At 30.9% G+C, this 19,951-nt stretch overlaps 1 protein-coding gene across 4 annotated transcripts in view; it reads left to right on the forward strand.

Annotated features, from left to right (window-relative positions):
- The first annotated feature begins 2,768 nt into the window (after positions 1-2,768).
- LOC148621390 (exoskeleton protein RP43-like) overlaps positions 2,769-19,951 on the forward strand; it is a 28,466-nt gene continuing 11,283 nt past the window's right edge. For 2 of the 4 annotated variants that reach the window (XM_088575682.1, XM_088575686.1), the window contains exon 1: positions 7,412-7,506. In XM_088575682.1, coding sequence (XP_088431808.1) covers positions 7,427-7,506 — 80 coding nt within the window. In that variant the 5' untranslated portion in view covers positions 7,412-7,426. Of the gene's footprint in view, positions 2,909-7,411; positions 7,507-13,947; positions 14,216-19,951 lie in introns of those variants that run through there. The other 2 variants (XM_088575684.1, XM_088575683.1) reach the window with 2 other exon arrangements.

Raw genomic sequence — 19,951 nt, forward strand, 5'->3', positions numbered from 1 at the left:
TTTTTACTGCGCTTTTACCTTATTTATTTCCCGATTATTGCAAAACATATACGTTTCAATTAATGGTCTGATTAATAATTGTACAAGATACACTTTCCCATTTCTTTCATTATGACGAATGTCATCCAGAAATAGTGTCAGAAAGGTTGACATAGAAACGAAATTACGGTCCGTAAAAAGACTATTGTGAATAATATACACCAAATACAGAAGCTTTCCTTTGAATTGCAAAACACTGTACAATTAATGCTTTAGTTGAATTTAACATTAAAATCATTTCTCTCCAGATATTTTGATTTGAGTGTAAAATATTTTTAAACATTGGTATTCTGGCCAATTAGTATGAGCATTTGAAATATATCCTTATTCCGATCCACTTGTCAGCGTTTGGTGTATTTACATATGTTTTTTTTAAATATTTTACTTTCGTTTGTAACTATTGGTTTTAGTAAGTAGCAATACGAGATTTTAACTGATTGAAACCTTACATATGATTCGTTGACAGTTAATGAACCGACGCTAGTAATATCACAGTATCAATGAAGTTAAAAAATAACAATCTGCGTTCGCCTAATATGACAAGTCGTTAAAAAAATCAAAATAATACAAGAATTGTTTCCATTTTTGACCAAATATATCAAATGAATCAACTAAGGAACTGTATGGCAGCTTACGTTTCATGCACAGGAAATACGTTTTATGAATATGTTTAAGAGAATATCACTGGAACTTAGAGTTTAGCGGAAATCAAAAGGATGTAATCAAGGGACAAAGACAGAGACACACAACACGTCATCTATGTAACTGAAACTGATATCAAATAATGTTCTTTCATTTGGATCAGATCAGCTATTAAGTCAGCCTAATTAGAGTGAATGAATAGGTAAGCAAGTAGAGAAGCACAATTTGTTCTCATTGGAATGCAGACCGTTTGTTGAAAAACGCGTCCACCACACTGAACAAATATGTTGTCGTTAAAAAAATCAGCATTTTGAAAACATCCTCTTCGTTATATTAGGAAGATGATTTAAAATAGTTCTTAGCATGAGGACTCTCTACCAAGTGCTACATACTTGTATCTAGAATTACCGCCTGCTTTGGAATAACAACGGTGTATAAGGTTTTTGAGTCGGATTTTTAACTGAGTATGGAAATAGAAGTGTAAAGATTTGAAAAATCATAGGTTTAAATGCTATTGTATTCTGAACTTTACACTATCCCAAAGTAACTTGATGTCACAAATTGGTATTTTTATAACTCGGTATTTTCACTTGATTTGTAAGAGATGGAAAATGATTGACACGATGACGATAACAAAACTCTGTACGGCAGGAGAGATATCTCTCGTAGTGTAATCGTAAAATCATTAAAAAACCTCGGTAATTAAACGATGTAAAGTTTAATAGAGTGGTGATCTAAAGAAAACTACGACTAGGAAAAAAACTACATCATTGGTAAATTATAAATCATGGCCATATACGCACCCTGAAGTGATGAACTACCTCTGAACTTTTCAACGCTAAGTTACACGATCAAATACAAAGACTTTTTCTCAGCTGACATGTTTTACAATCGACAATGCATGCGTAAAAATAACTTAATTGTCATAAGTTAATTTGATTATTAAAAATCTGTCGATACCATCATATTTGGAAAAGCGTCAGATCATATTCATGCTAGAGTATTAAGCACACGTTTATTTATCAGAAATATATCAACATATATCAAACTGTACGTTTACAGAGACCATCACCTCTCTGAAGACTTAAATATCTTACGATAACTGATAGTTTGCATAAAGAGGAGGGTCAATGGATCTTTTGTAAACGAGTTATCGTCTTTTTGTTTTAAATCTCATTCATTTGAAGTAACCATGTTGTTCGTAAATACAGGTGTTGAAGTCAAGCTATTTGACCTAGATGAACATTGGCCCAGTTTATTTATTGCTCCCCCAGGAAAGATGAATTATTGGTCGTAACTATATTATAACAAAGTTTACCTAGATATAAGAGGATGTTAACTTGTTTACTGTTTTAGATATATATTATAATTACTGTTTTCATTATTATTATTATTGGTACTGTATAATTATTATTATTCGAAGAAAATGGGACGCAAAACAACAAAATGTATTTACATTAATACCTGAAATCTGAAATCGTTTGATATCTGACAAATGTCAGAAAGTCTTTATTTTATATTCTTGCTGCAGTGTTATAAACATTACGAGCACCGATCGGTTTTTAAAAAAACATAGTTGTCTATTTATTTTAATTTTTCCATATTATTGATATCAGTATTTTTCTTAACATTGAATTTTAACTTTATCATTCAAATGCTGTATTTTTTCTGAACTTATCTGAAACGTTTTTTTTTCCTGTTCCATAAGTTTGTCTTTTGATAAACGTGCGTGGTATGTACGTCCCCGACGCGTCAGTAGTGTTTTTCACGACATTTAATGAAATAATAAAATGGTAAAATTTTAGTCTTAATGCAAGAAATCTTTTGATTGGCATTGTTTTCCGAAAGCATATTCGAATGTTGACGTTATGGCGTGATTGATATTTCATCTACCGTAAAGTTGTTTATTTTAATGATATGCATGCCGTAGTTGTTAAAAGTCTGACATTGATCATTATTGTTAAATAAGGATGCATACATATGCCTCATCTACATGCGATATTCAAAGCATTAACTCAAAAAGCCAATTTAATCGATTCAAAATTTGGAACTAAACCCAGCTAAGAAGATTATAATCTTTGGATTTTAACCTTTAGATATATTGTTTTACAGAAACATTCAAGTTAAATGTTATTTCAACAATGGTCTTTAAAGTGTTAACATAGAAGAGAGGAATTAAACTTAACAGTTTAGATGTTAAAATTCACGTTAGTTTCTTCAGATATAGGCAAGTAGTGTGTCTGTGTGTATTTGTGTGGAATCATTTGACATTAGATGATGCTTATCAGTGGATATTTTTGCCAAAAAGAAGTATTAAATTTGCCCCTAAATAAAAAAAATAAAATAAAAATACGAACAAAAACATGAAGTAAGACAGTTTTTAATTTTACTTTTGTATTTTACTGTGTTAATTATTTTCTCTTCATTTTCTACTTCTCTGATCACTGTATTGGAAGATTTTTTTTTTTGTATTGTTATGTTGCACAATTCGGTTTTGTTCGGTTTGTTTGTGTTACATGTATTTTTGTTGGTTTATATTAATCTTTTTTTTTGTTATTATTGTTTAATTTTCTCTCATAAAAATATACGGACTATACTTTGCTACGGTTTGTATCGTTCAACTCTTAAAAGGATTAATCATTGGAACCAATGTTATAGCGTAAATCAAAAGAATGTAATCCAGGGACAAAGACCAGACATGGAAAACAGACATACACAACAAAGAACATAAAGTAACTAAAATCATACATAAAAAGTACCAAAAGCAAATGAGCAACTCGGACACCACTAAAAACTGGGAGCATGGACCAGGTGCACCGGTAGGGTAAGCGTTCTCTGCTTTTCTAGAAACACTCGACAAGTTGATCATAAAAAGAATACTAGAATCAGTAATAAAATTCAAGGAAGAAGACAAACGTATCATTTCACTGATAACACGAATGATAACATAACAAAATCCATTAAAATGTTGGCTCTGACGTCAGGCAATACAGCATAATTTGGACAACACTAAGAAAGTGAATCAATACATCTTCGACTTCCATCTGTTTTGTCATTTGTCAAATATATTCCTGCTTTGTGACACATGTATTGGCATTGGCATCGGTCCACTGCAAACGTCATCTTCTCAGGATAGTACCAAAACATTATCAAAAAATTATCGGAAGATCATTATATCATATTTAACTTTAATATAGCATGTTCTCACGTTGAAAAGTTGGGAAACATATTGTGAAAATAATTTGCCAAACGTAAAAATGTGTATACACTTATGCTTCATTTCTATTACTGTTCGAAACCTTTCATATGCTCAATTTATAAAAAGATTCTGTCCATTCCATATGTTTTAGCTATGTGCATGGACGAAATATAACCTTTCTCAATTTTGCAGTTAGAAAAACAAATAATGGATATACCATATAGTTACTGTGTTTTATTCAACAAATACACATCTATAAGGAAACATATTTTTAATTAGAATATCATCATTTATATACCCTTATTAATATAAGAAGTATAGATTTAATCAGCGCTGAACTGAAACTTTTATTAAGTTAAATTAGACATTAAAGTTGCAATTGACATAATGATGCGACGTTGGTTTGTTCAATATAAAAATATAAACTATCATTTAATACAATTCATATGCATTTGGTGTGGGTCCAAATGCATTTCACGTTACAGATTATTTGCCAAGACTTAAAACAATTATCATATTATGACCCTGGGGTTCTTAGATGAGGCAACACTATTCATTCGATAAAGTTACATTTAATATGAAAAAAACAATATATGAACATGCCGCACGTATCACAAAATATCATCGCGATTGTTGAATTATCTCCCTTAACAATAACTCTTTCGCTTCCAAGTAAAACAATGACCGTGTCGTCAAAGAATTAACTTGACATTCATAAACTTCATTGTTACAAAACAATGAAGCTGAGTGGGTAATTTTTATCGCATGCATTGTTTTCTTATCACCACTTGTCAACACGTTTTTGTAATTGTTCTGCCTTAGATAGATGTAAATAGAAAAGACAATGTATTGCGTGATGACTATAACTTCAACTCAATGTCAAATTTTAAATGCAACATCTGGATTTGTCTTCGGTATTACCACTTGCATTCTAAGGGGGTATGTTGCATGTACTCATTTTACACATTTTTGAGTGTGTTTTGTGGTATGTGTTTCCTTCTTTTGCATGTCAATGATTAATTATTCAGGATTGATAAATTGTTTTGCCAAAAAGTAATTTATTTTAAGAAACATTCTTAATTATTCTATACGGCTTACTAAATAATAACTTGTACATGCATATGCTGTCAAAAGGTAAAAATTCTACCGCGCCACTATGGTGTGATTGCTCGCTTCTGCATAATGTTTTCCCTTCTTTCATTGAAAATAACCTTCATCAAAAAGCAATCCGGATGTCGCCCAAGATGCAGCATCTGAATAACCTCTTGTAGAACCTAATATTCCCCTCCGTATACCATGTGAACGTTCGTAGTCTTTTAGGTGTTCCGTTGGTTTTGCTATATTTTGAATGGATTCCCTCTTGTAGCACTGTAATATTTTACTTGTTTTGTTTTGTTTGAGATATTACGATTAGATTTGTTGAAGCATATCCCAACACCTTTTAATTTTCTTAACGTCAAATACAGATATTTCGCATTTGTGTTTTTTTTTAAGCGCAAGGTAAGCTATTCAAGCAGAACCAAAACTAATATGGTGTTAATGACTTCTGACTTTCTTTATTCCTCTTTTAGAAACTCGGCGGGTGTTTCTAGAAAAGCAGAGAACGCTTACCCTACCGGTGCACCTGGTCCATGCACCCAGTTTTTAGTGGAGTCCGATTTGCTCATCTGCTTTTGTTACTTTGTATGTATGATTTTTGTTACTTTATGGTCTTTGTTGTGTGTGTCTGTTTTCCGTGTATGGTCTTTGTCCCTGGATTACATTCTTTTGATTACCGCTATAACCTTGGTTCCCTTGATTACTCTCTCTTAGACCAATTGCTACAACTATTTACTAATCCAATATAAGACATTCAATATACAAAATATATTATATGTTTAATAAATTTAGATTTGCTGATATCATTGTGTTTATTTTTCTCAATTTTTTTTTTTTTAATTTCAAGGAAACATTGATTAGTAAAATTTCAATGAGAGTCTTCTTATGAACCATGGCTCAGTAAACGAAACAAAAAAAACTTTCTAGAGCATCATTATATCAGGCATGTTATATGTGAAAAGACTAAATTGCGGAACAAACTCCAAGGCGGGTCCGAATAGATTATAATTATTTTGACACTCTATCACGTATCTAATAATGATATTGCAAATTAATGACCTATTTAACATTTTAATTCTGAACATTTTACCAACTGAGTGATTTAATATCATCGATATCTACAGAGTGACTATGACAAGCTGAAATTCCAAAGTTAAACTTAGGTTAATAAGGATTATACTTCATGCATAATTTGAGCCATTTGTTGCAATCATACATTTTATTGATAAAATAATCTGTTTCAATAATTCATAGAAGTTTAATCCACCTGTTCCCTAATGTTTCTGGGAGGTATTTTGACGTATATTTTGCTCCAAATTTAAGAATCCAATACCTGACATCTAACCTATATTTTTTTGCATTCTTTCTGAATTGCATTTAATATATTGAGTTTTTCACAAAAGTATAAATATTACGAATGCACCTTTTAGGTTTGATTTTATTCACCTATTTGGATATTTATTCTTTAGAAGTCATAAATTATTTTATACACTATTCAAATAATTCAAGCAATGTTTGTTTCTCTATATATATGTTGTACGCTGTAACATAAAATCAACATATATTTCGATACAGCGAAAAAGTGGACCCTATTTACTTCAGCAACATAAGAGTAAACTGAAAGTGAAAACAAAACAAGACATACAGAGGCCAGAAATTCCTTACTTTGGACAGATGCATAAAATGCGGCGGAGTTTAAGTACTTTGGCATAATCACAGCTCTGCCTATTTCTTTCAATAATAAATGTAGAGAAAGTGTACTCTAAAATGATATTTCTTACTTTTTTAATGTGTTGAAATTTTATTGAGACCTCCGATATTTCTCTGTTCTGTTAACTGGATCAAATGATTAAAGAATAATTTGTTTGTTTGTTGGGGTTTAACGCCCGAGCACCAATATTTCAGCTATATTCAGGCGATGAACATGAAATGGATGATAAAATGAACATTAAATGAAAAATGGGATGGGTCACAATGACAATGGGGTCGACAAATATAGATTGCCACTGGAAACAGGGAGAGGTGGGTAGGGTCGGGCAATTTAGCCTCCTGTGGCGGAGCCCTATGGTTTCTACTCCGGGAGAATACCACAGTAGGGTTTTTTAACGTGCGAGGAACGTGGCATATTTCCCAACACGGTGCACCACTATGGTTTGCGGGCAGGGTTTTCGTATTATAGCCTGACGTTCCCAGCATGTAACACACCAGGGGTACCCCATTCCACCCCGGCTAGGGTTCTGAGCACTATTTAGTCGCCTTTTACGACAAGCTTAGAGCTGCTGCAGGCCTATTCTTTTGACATCCGGACTTGCACGGGTCTTTAAAGAATAAAATTTTGAAGTAAAAATATAAGCATATATCTTCAGCAACAACAAAAAAAACTTTGTTTGCTGGAAAATGTAAACCTTCGGAGAATCTATCAACTTATTCTCTCCTATCTCTGCCTAAATGAATTACAATTTTTCAGAATGGTCATGGTCGAGTTTAATTGTACAGACTTATTTTGCACGTCTGAATATAAAGTGTCAGTAAGTACGGTTGTCTGTAAACATCATGCAAATAACTTTCTGAATTGATAAAATAAATACTAATACTAGTTTATTTAAAAATTGTGAAAATGCTGAAGCAGTCAATACATTTTGGGTAAATTCCACTGTTAAAATATTTCAAGCACACTGATGCTTCACTTTCTCAAATTCTGTCTTTACTCAAACACTGATAGGACACTTAAGGTGAATTTGTGCTATTTCAATAATTGCTTTATATTTTCTGTTCTTTTTACTTGTTTTCCCTGTCTAGTCTTTATCTTTTTATTTTTTGTTCCGCTATTATCTTGATCCATTGACTACTCTTTGGCAAAATATCGATTTATCTCAGCATGATTCTTAGATTAACATATACTTTTAAAAATGTAACAGATGCCGACTTTAAATAGAAAAAAAATGTTCCGTAATTAGAAATGTTGATTATGTCACGACTTCGTACGGTATGTTTTCGAAAATTGGTCGGTCTTAAACTTTTTATTGTTATTACTTATTGGTAAACCAAGCTTAATTTTATGCATCATAAACAACTTTGTCATAAAACTTATAATCGTTCAAGAAGCCTAATACATCATTTTAAATAATGCCATTGCAAAAACAAAGACGGACAGATCAGATGTCAAAACAAAGTACTAATCGTTTAATCACTTTAAGCATATGGAAGATGTATCTTTGATGCAACAATACTATTTGTTTATTGCAGAGCAACAATGGTGAACCTTGTATTGTAGTTTTAAAATAATATCACGATTAGAATTCCTATGCGATCATTGTTTGCTTGTGGTATCATCGTGGGAATACAATATTGTATTGTCATTCCTATGTTTGATTTTTTTTTCACAATATTGAGCTATTGTATAATTGTATCAGTCATCAGACAATAAGAGTTTTCTACATAATTCTTATGTTATTAACCGATTTCTAATACAACTTTTCATGATTAGTTGTTGATATCTTCACGTGTTGATCGATGATGTCAGTTGAATACTAAATTTATATTTTCTGTCTTTTATATCATAATACCATTCGTTTTTTATCCAAACATGTGTTGGAGAACGTTCACAATATATGTAATTCATCTGTATAATAGAAGTTTTCCTATGTCTTCTTCTTATAACTTTTTTTCAAAATATTGCTATTTCATTTTACATTTATCTTAGTTTTTAGTGGAGTCCGAGTTGCTCATTTATTTTTTGTTACTTTATATGTATGATTTTAGTTACTTTATGTTCTTAATTGTGTATGTCTGTTTTCCATGTCTGGTTTTTGTCCCTGGATTACATTCTTTTGATTACCGCTATAACCTTGGTTCCCTTGATTACTCTTTCAGAATTGAGTCCAGAGTGTTATTCGATTAAGTCTTAAATTTAGCATTTGTCAAATCAACATTAGGCGATGGTAAATATTTCCTAACACACTGACTTCCATATCATAATATTAATACTACTTTCCTATATATCGGATAATTGAAACAAGCATGTAAAGAGCTTTATGTGCGTTAGATATAATATTAATGGGTTATGCCATTTAAGGTTGACAGTAATTCTTATTTTAATCAAGTATTCCAAAGCGTGTTTTTATACTTTCTTGTAGATATTAACCGAATGATAGCTTTGCTATCAATAAAATTAACATTGTTTTGTCATAGAAAACGATGTTTGTTATAATAAATCTGTACACAATTGGATTAGAGCTGACGGATTTATTTTTACATTTATCTTATAATGTTCTAAACGTTTTCCGCGAATAGGTTGGAGTTCAATACACGATACTGAGTTCGTACGTATATTGAGCGAAATATTTTGACATAACTGAGGTGCAAATATGTCTTTAAACAAATAGGATCACATTTGTAATAACAAACGAAATGTTCTAAAGATATTTAATCTTCGTCCAAATGGACACAATATGCCTCTAAGTCGCGTCTCGGAAAAAGCACTGCGATATATAAATGGCCGTAGACAATTAAATACTTTAGACGAAATTGTTTACATCCAATCACTTTTCAAACTTCCAATTTAGAAAATATTAAATAATGTGTCGTTAAAGTATGTTTTACTTTAAACAATTAGATAAAGATTCGTCATTATATAACTAACTTGCAACGATATTTTAAATTGGTCCTTAATAAAACGTAAATGTTTTACATTGAAGTTGATATGATTAATTGTTAAACTGTATGTCGCCAAATATGGGTTTGATCCAACGTTGTGTATTATTACTCCATTTAAAGTAAATCTTGATCTTCATTTGTCGGCGTTATGAGTTCATTTATCTTTTAATAGTGTTTTTATCAATCATTGTTTTTTTTTTATTTCCTCTTTCTTTCTTTTTTTTTGTATTGAAACTGCATGTTCAAGTAATTCTACTAAACCTTTGAAGTCACTTTGTCTCCTTTGCTCTTTGTAGATAACTTAGTTATGCACTAAGTTTCCGTTATCATGTATTTTAGCTGACAGATTCAATTAAATGCATTTTGTATGGCAAGCCACAAATATGCAGTTGAATGTAATCTATGCACTTGCTCTAATTGTGCCTTTACAATGGATAATGCAATAACGTTGATTATATTTCTATTTTCCATAGTAAAACAAAACAAAACATCTCTATACATAGTATGAATTATTTTCCTTACTTTGTCTGGTATTTGCCTATACTGGCTTTTTATATCTTCGTATAATTTCAAATTATATTCTTTCTCTTTTAAACATGTATTAAACTATATGCATTTGTATGATTTTTGTATAGCATCTGAAACACTCATGTCAATAAAAGTTATAGAAATTTAATATTTTAACTGACTCACTCTATCAATATATTCCATCGTTTCACTTTTCCTAACTAAAAACGTAAGTCAATGTGACTTTTTTGCAACAATCTTTGATATTTACAAATATATCTATTCAATTATAAAAGTGATCTTTTCTAAAAATAAAAAAAAGTGTTTTTATATAAATCAAACAGAAGATGATTTATGCTGTCAAATGCCCTCAAAATTGAAACTTTAATTCAGTTAAAGACCAAATAACCAGTTTCTTCTTCGTTATTCGGCTGATGCACTCTTGAGATTAAAATTGAAGACGTTGAACATGAAATTAGTCATTTACAAGAGTCCCCGTTCCTCATTTGGTTGATTTTAGAAGAGAAAAATACATATTGTTTCCAAAATACAAATCTTTATAGTGAAATAATAATAAGATGTATAAATAGACCACAAACACATCGTTTGTTCGGATGTTTTTTCTGCATCTTTTATCCCATTGGCAGTGTCAGAATTCTATATGGATCGATAGTTTGAAAAACGTAGTTGTACCAGCTTGTTTCATCTTTTGAAAGCGATTATAAAACCAAGATCACTATCAGACTTTAAACTTGATTTTTTTCAACATTAATTTTAAGAGAAATTCAGATGTCTGTTTGAAAATTTGTTGACAAATTCTGTTGTAATAGTATGCTTGTACTTTTGTTTTTTTTTTTTTTTTCACAATATACAAAGAGGTTACTTGGTTAAGAAATAATTATATGCATCATGCAGGCGACTTTACAACCGAAAGTGCAGATATTGCACAGTAACTTACGCAACAAATTTATGCATTTTATTATACGGTTATTTAGTCTGCTCAAAGCTTGTTTTTAATCGTGTTAACTTCATGTATTGTTCAGAATAGTGAACTGTGCCAAAATTGTATCTTTAATCTTTACTTGTGATAACAGACCGGGAGCGTGTAGAATTAAACACGCTTTTCACAAAGTTAATCATCTAGAATTGATAGTATTTAAATCAGATATAATGTCTATAGCGTTTTGTTATTTCATATTTTTGCACGCTATTGCATATAAACAGCCTCTTATTTCACTCTAATTAAAATCATTTAAAATCTGGTATATTTCATAAAACTAAGATGTTTGATTAAATAGAACACAACTAGCATCAAAGTATATAACAATGAAAAGCAAGGCAAGAGCTTCATTTGATATCTGTAAAATATTCAGATCAAAATGTCAATCCCATGATCTATTTAAGTATTTCTTTTCTGAATAGGTAAAAGAGTCGACATAACAAAACTGTTTACAAAATTTAAGCGGTCTTTCAAACGTGAAGAGGATTTAATGCCACAAGAACAATTATAATCAAAATTCTATTGTGTATGTAATAACATTTTAAATGCGATTTAGATTAACTTAATACACCCTCTAATTGTACCTGCTGACCACGTTATTAGCCGTAGCTTAGTATTTTGTCTCTGACATATTTCACAAGTAGTTTAACATCTATTACAATTCAACAGGCTATTTCTATGTAACTGGATTACAAACCTTTTCATTGTAGATTGAAACATGAACAGTTTGACACTAGGGATATGTGAAGTCTGTCTATGTTCGTTCTCAATGTATGTGCATAAATACATGTATGATCTGAGAGTCAGATTAACGGTATTATGCGTGTTTGAAAGAGATCGAATAATCAAGGAATATTTCTTTATTTACAATAAAACAATTGGCTTGAAGAACGAAAAACAACACGAAATGGCTAGCACAATCCCACATTTTAGACTGCTAAGATGTGCAGATGTTCTCCTACTCTACCAATATTGTTATGTTCTTACTGTAAATCTAAACAACAATTTCACAAAGGATTGAAGTAACTTCCAGATTTTTGCCTTGGTATTACCATTTTTATATGGACATTCCTTCTTGTAACTATTCCTTTTGTCTATCGCATAGAGTTTACCTATGAGTGGTTTAGTTGTTATTATTCTTTATTCATATAAGACTTTTATATTGAATAGTCAAAACTGAGAATTTTAACCTCATTTATTTTACCTGCTATTTTATTGTGCTTAATATCATGAATTTGTATAATAGTTATTTGTACGTTTCTGGGCCTTTTCTATGTGTTACTAGAAAAGTAGAGGATGCTTACCTTATCGTTGCAGCTGGTCCATGCTCCAACTTTTCAGTGGAGTCCGAGTTGCTCATTTACTTTTATGTATTATTTTGGTTATTTCATGTTCCTTGTTGTGTTTGTCTGTTTTCTATCTCTGGTCTTTGTCTTTCGATTACATTCTTTTGATATCCGCTAGAATCTTGATTACTCTTGACATTATATATATATATTTAGAAAGATCTGAAAAAATCCCAACGATGTTAGAACTGTCAAATTTGCGATGTAAATTTTTGGTCGTTTCCTCCGCGGGACTCGAACTTGTACCGCTGTGACATCTAATGCAACACCGCCTGCACAAAGTCCAGCGACCTAGACCACTCGGCCAGCTAGGCTACATAAAAATATAGCTTTCGCTGGCCAGGTCATTCCTCCTTGTAGGATTAATCTAAGGCAGTAACTTAGTACACGATGTATGGTACGGGACAGTTCATTTAGATGTTATTATGACCAAAAATTTGCATTGCAAATTTGACAGTTCTAACATCGTTGGGAATTTTTCAGACCTTTCTATACGTTGACATATCTTCCCTGTATCAATTTGATCCGATGGAGCAGTGAAGCGAATAGAGTCGTCACATTCTGAGACGTTGTATATATATATATATATAAATATATATATATATATATATATATATATATATATATATATATATATATATATATATATATATATATATATATATATATATAGATATATATCAATTATATCATAGTTGTCATATACCGTATTGCGGGTGTAACATTTAGCGTTTTATGGTCGAAAGAGTATACGATGAGATTTGTCGTTTCTAATTTCAGTTGTGTACATAATATTTAAGCTCAGAGTAAATATTACGCAGAATTTATTTAGGCGTCCGTTTTAGACAGACCGCTGAAATACGCCAAAGTTAACACCCAAGGCGTTTTGAACGTATATAAGTACATATAATACAAAACAAAGTCTCGTAATAAGTGACGACATTTAGAATTAAGATTCATACAAGAAGATACAGAGCACACTTTCGCAGAAAAAGACGATAAAGAGAATACAAAGCAAAGTAGGAAAATGTTTTACAAAATAAAACATGGTATTTCTTTTGTCATAGTTTAAAGGCACCGAGTTATAATATAGTATAGTGCAGGAAGTGCATACACTGTAGGGTTGCATCCGTTCACTCTAATCTTTCTTTTATGTTGTATGGAATAGGGGAGATGAAACTTTTTGCTGTATATATCAAAAGTCGGAATGACTGACAAACGGATTTCTATCAGATAATTATTTCAAAATTAAGAATAACGCATTTTAAACATAGAAGCGTAATCTTAACACTTTTTTCCATAAATCTTTATTATTGTATTGTAAACAATATACAGGCCATTAAAAAAGATTCTATCATACAATTTTGTTGTAGGTCGTTTAAAGGTTTCTTTTATCGGGTTTGGTACAGAAATCTTATGTTTTATAAAGATTAAAGTAATTCGCTGTATTAACCATGCGTTAATCCTCTTTAAACAGCGTGAATACAAAACATATTAGTATATGAATATAACTTGCAAAGTATAATTACTTTGTCAAATTTGCATGAAATTTTCTACAATGCAACTTTCGTTCTTTGTTGTGTCAATTTGGGTGTGACATAGGACAGATCGGATGGTAACAATTAGGGGAAATATAATACTTTCCTAAACAAAAACGTCATGTACAAGAAAATTGTTCTGGATAGGAAAATACATTGTATAACAGGGCTTGATTATGCAGGTTAATAGGTAAGTGTTCAAAGTATATATCATATATATTATTATCATATATAAATATTTTATTCAATAAAACGTTTTCCTAAAAGAATAATACTTCTTTAAGTTGTTATTGTACGAATAATTTTTAGTTTAGAGTAGCAATCTTTTTAAGAATCATGCAAATTCTGTAATATGGAATTCACCCAAAAAGGCTACACATTTTTCTTTTTGTTATTAAGTTGCTTTATGGGTCAATAAGTTGTAATGTATAATTATTCATTTCAATCATTCTGCTCTTAAGAGATAATCCACATTGAAAATCCAAGAGTTTCTATTTTATCTTTGTGTTATTTACAAAGAACTATCTCCCTGAATTATGCATTCTACAGTACACTCAATATATAATTTGTATCTCCATACAACAAGGGTTATATGAATAGCCACGTGTAAATTTCTGTTAACTATAACATTTAAAAGAAAATATCCAAAATAAAGATATGGAGGCTTTTCAAACATGAATCATACTTTGCATGATACTCAGCTGGGGTACTAAACATAACTGTGTAAAACAGAAACAAAGTATTTTGATATTTGCTATTTGAATAATATAATTAACGAAAACATAACAATCCTATATATTCTCGTAAATTCCGGTAAAGACAATGAAACTAGAACGAGACTTACATACCCTACAGGAAGCCAGTCTATCAATAAAAGGATTTTAGGTATTTTGAAATTTGAACAAGTGGAAATTTCGATACATATGATGAATAAAATCATATTTATTTTGGTATCAGACAAGTCTACCTACTGGGTTGGTGAATACCCTTGGGGAACTTAGGTCCACCAGAATTGTATCTGTTGAGAATGTGTGAGGAACATTATTGAAACTAAAAAACAATTTAAATACTTTTGTTCGAGGGTATCAAAAATTGGAACAACACGAAAAAAAAATGACGAGATTCAGGTACGATGAACGTGTTAGTTAAAACATGTTTATTGGTTGAGCTTGTTTTGTATTTTTCTTTGAAGTACAGATTTCTTATTTAGTGCCATATGTATATATTTTTTTCTAAAAATGAAACTTATTACTGCCATGTTTACAGTAAAATGTGTAAAGCACGAAATACATTGGTTTTCTGCCTTGTGATTCTTTTAAACTTACTTCTAGAATTTTTATGCATTTCACTATAAAATTGCGCATAACAGATACAACAATAAGAGCTTTCAACTATGAGATAGACAAAGATACTGCCAAAATACATAAGCAGTTTATTTAAATAAATATAGATAATTAGCGAGAGCTTTTAGTAATTTATACTACAGCTTTTTATAGCTAGTCCCTGACTAAGATATAACACACAGTGCCAATAATCTTTTGTATCTTTCGTTTTAATATATTTTCCGTACTTTTTTATTCCATGGCATCAGGAATTATATCAGTAGTTTATTCAAGTTTGGCGGCTTCCCTTTGAAATTGCTTTTAAAACTGCTTTACGTAGATTTTGGACATTTTTGGTATTTATAATTTTGTCTGTGTCTCATGATATGTTGAATAATGGCTTCATTTCAATATTACTCCCTTATCGTGTTTTTCCTTTTGCTTTCATTTATTCGATTCTTTGTTATTTCTTATTGACCGTCAATCAGATAAAGATTTAAGCTTACAAGAGGGTCAATACCTAAAGTTCTTGACTTATTCTACGACAAGCTGTACCTAACGCCATTTTACAAAAGACAAAATGTATCCATGATTGCTCTATTAACTCCTGAGCTTAACTTACACAAAAATTCAACATAACAATTGAAAATATTATCAAACATATCTAGAAATAGTGCATAATTACTTTTGTAATTCAATATACTAATTAATCAGTATGAAATATTTAAAAAATGAAAGTGAGAAATTAGATACGATTTTCTATGTTAAGTGTACTTTCTCGAACAGAATAAGAGTTGGGTGTTTATAGAAATGCTTACTGGTGTCATTTTAGCAACGATACACGAGTGTTTAGGGGTCAGTAGCGCAACAGAAATTAAATACCGAATGTATAATTATTGATACGAAATTAGTATATTATGATTAATTGGTAGTAAAAGGAGAAGAGATCAACCACTATAAGCTTTCAGATTTTATCTAGGCTTTATTGTACTGCAAAACTGTTCAAACAACCACTTAGGTGAAAGAGTAACACAACACCGTTCTTAAGTTCTTAATGTTGTATTTGATACAAAGTTGATTGATTGATTGCTGTTTAACACCAAAGCAGCTCAATTACGGCTATATCAGGGCAATGAGCATGAAATGATGATGAAATGAAAAATGGAATGAAACACAAGGATAACAGGGCCGACAAATTTTGATTGCCACTGGAAATAGGGAGAGGTGGGTAGGGTCGGGCAATTTGGTCTCGTGTACCGAAGCCGAGGCTCCTACTCCTGTCAAATACCACAACGGGCTTATTAAACATCGGAGGAACGTGACCATTTTCTCAACACGGTGCACCAATATGGGTTGCGGTCAAGATTTTCGAATTACAGCCGCCTGTCGACTCCAACATGTAGAATGCCAGGGGTACCCTCATTCAACCACTTGTGGAACACAGCCCAGTTGCTGTTTGGGTACAGCACCCTGATCTAAGGCATGGGTTCTGAGCGCTTTTTAGTCGCATTTTACGACAATCTTAGCGATGCTGCGGACCTATTCTTTTGACACCTGGACCAGCACGAGGCTTTAACACAATATTGATGTTCATTATTATCATCACCAGGAAAGTGTATGTCATGAGAACAAAGTGCTTGTGATAACAAAAAGAAAGTATTAAAATATAAACAGAAAAGTTTTGAAATTGCCAACATGAAATATTGTAAGATATTGTTGGTGGAATATGATTTCTCAAATGATATAAAGTACGTAAAGCTACATTTTTATATGCATTAAACCTTAAAATTCATTAAGCATCTAGTTACAAACTTGAAAAGTGATATAATCGATTTACAAATAGTATCGTCAGTATAACAGCCGAACGCAAGATGAGTAAATTTAAAATATTTTACTTTGTCACGTTAAATAATTGAAAATTACGGTTTCAGTTATCAAGAAGGACAAACTATAGAAAACAAAAACGATAAAGTCTATCTATATCAACATTTTGGGACAAACCAGTTTTCATAAAGTTAGTTATAATTCATATAAACTTTATTTGAACTGTTTTGTTGTAGCAAAAAAACACAATAAGGGACCATATTTGAATTGCAAAATAAAACGTGTTTAACGTTGAAAGAACAGTTAAAATCATGATGCATCAATCGAGAATTATACTCCTATCAGCTTTACAATTTCGGTTAATTAACATCATATCTGAATGAAATTTGATTTTTAAATAGGCTTAAGACGCATAATGTCGGTCTTGGCACTTTTATGATAGGCTGTAATTGTATAATTAGTGAAATAATACATTGTGCACATTGAATGAAAGTAAAGATACAGTTTTGATAAAATGTTTTTATACTAATGTGCTACAAAATAAATAAATGTATCAATATATCAAAATGCGTTCAATAACAAGTATGTAGCCTGGGGAATAAACAAAGTAAAAAGTCACATAAAATGTCAAGTTTAAACCAACCTACGTATACTCGTTGAATGACAAGGTAAAATATACATTTTTCTCCACATTATTCCAAAATAAAGTACCACTACCCTGTATTGAAGTCTTGAAATAGAGTGAATAATGTACATGTGGTCCCATGTGCATTTTAATAGTATGAGACATCAATGCATCAACATGATCGACAATGAACAAAAATTATGATAGCATCCGTTGCAAAGTGGGACCTTCAAACATATGATTGACTACTATACTAATTCTACGTGTTATCATTAGACTCCTAAGCTTCACACAAATATTACAGTTGATTTCTCAACCAGTGCATACAAAGAATTGCTCCTATTTCCGTCAAAGGCTTGATATTAATTTTATTTATCCCAAGAACCATGATATTCCCATAAACATTTTAGTATACATTCGCTTTTCCGAATATATTCCATGACGATCTTTAATTATTGACTGATTTGTGTTCTGTAAATAAATGGTCAATTTTAGCAATTTAAAGAAATTGACAACATGTTTTTTCGATGATATACGGACGCTTACTGTATTAAACACTGGTGTCTTCGGATTGTTTTTTTAAATTAGCATAAAATGTTTGATCATTAGAGCGTCGCTATTTGAGACTACCAATGGGGTACAAATAATAAATAAGACGTAGTTATAAAATTGAAAAACAAAATTAAATAAGTGTAAAAAAAAATGGTATTAACTGCGTAGTTTTAGCATAGACGCCCTCTTGAGTCTAAATAGAGTACTGACAAAAATAAATACGATAGTACAATTCAATGGCTATAACGAAAACGCATGACGCTGGCTCTGAGCCTAATCCGTTATTTTTTTATCATTATAATATAATACACTTTTATTTTTAATATCTTCATTGCTTATCACAATGTACTTGAACATTCTATGTTCACGTGGTCTGGTCCATACCTCATTCTTTTAGTTGGGTCCGGGTTGCTCATTTACTTCTGTTTCTTTGCACATGTTATTTTGGTTATTTCATGTTATTTTTTATTTGTGTCTGATTTCCCTGTCTAGCCTTTATCCTTGAATCATATTCTGCTGATCACTGTTCATCCTGGTTCCTTTGATTTCTCTATCAAAGATTAATCATTCACTTTGTAAGAATGACCTTACGAAGAAAAGGTATATTTTATGTATACAACTGTTATAAAACTCTTGAAAGGTCAATAGAAAATATGACCCATAGAAATGGCCGTTTTGTAATTGTAGAAAACATTATTTTGTACTTAAAGTATATTAAGAATTGTTACATGCAAAAATTGTTTAAAAATTGTTTGAATATGTTCTTAAACGCTAATTTCGGCTCTTAAAAATATTGAAAGGGATTTCAAATGTAAAGAAACAGTAACTATTTCTTTTTTTATGACATCTTTTGAATTCGCCCTTGTTCTTCATATAGAAACTTCATGTAATACGATGATTTTATTTGAATTGACTTTTCGTATTAAACTTTGTCTCATGTTATATATACTGACCCAACAAAATTCCGATTTTACCTAGTCAACGCCATATTCTTTCTTCGTTAAAGTACCAGTTGATAAAAATTTAAAGTGGATTGTTGGTTGGTTTTTGAAATGCTAGAATCACTTCCTGTTTGATTTTTATACAGTGTGCTACGTAATACTCGTAGAGACGGCGTAGTAACTACAAATACAACTTTACTGTAATGCTTTGAGTCTTCTACTAAAATTGGCAATACAGATGCTTATTTTTTTTAAATTAAGGAAAGTAGAAATGTCCCGAAAACTCGTGATTTGTAAAATGACTTATTTCTAGAATAGCAAACAAATATTAATGATATAAGTGCGAAATGATTTTAGAGTTATATAAAAATATTCTTTACCATGATAAAAACACATCGAGGTTCTTTACGTATTTTGGCAATATTAGTCGAAAATAAAACTTTTTTTGACTGAAAGATTCATTATTTAAATAAAGTTTAAACGATGCTATGATTAGCAGAAAAAAGTTGAAATCGCAAACATATGATAACAAAGATAAGATAAAATGATATCGCATGACTTAACTGAAAGGCAATATACTAATTTGTTTACAAAAATAACATATGTCTAGAAGTTGTTTTGTGTTCATTTTCCTAAAATTAAATTAAAACAAACTTCATATA

The sequence above is a fragment of the Perna viridis genome, chromosome 3, assembly GCF_037379345.1.
Source record: "Perna viridis isolate PV_CMFRI_1.1 ecotype Kerala chromosome 3, ASM3737934v1, whole genome shotgun sequence".
Taxonomy (NCBI): Eukaryota; Metazoa; Mollusca; class Bivalvia; order Mytilida; family Mytilidae; genus Perna; species Perna viridis.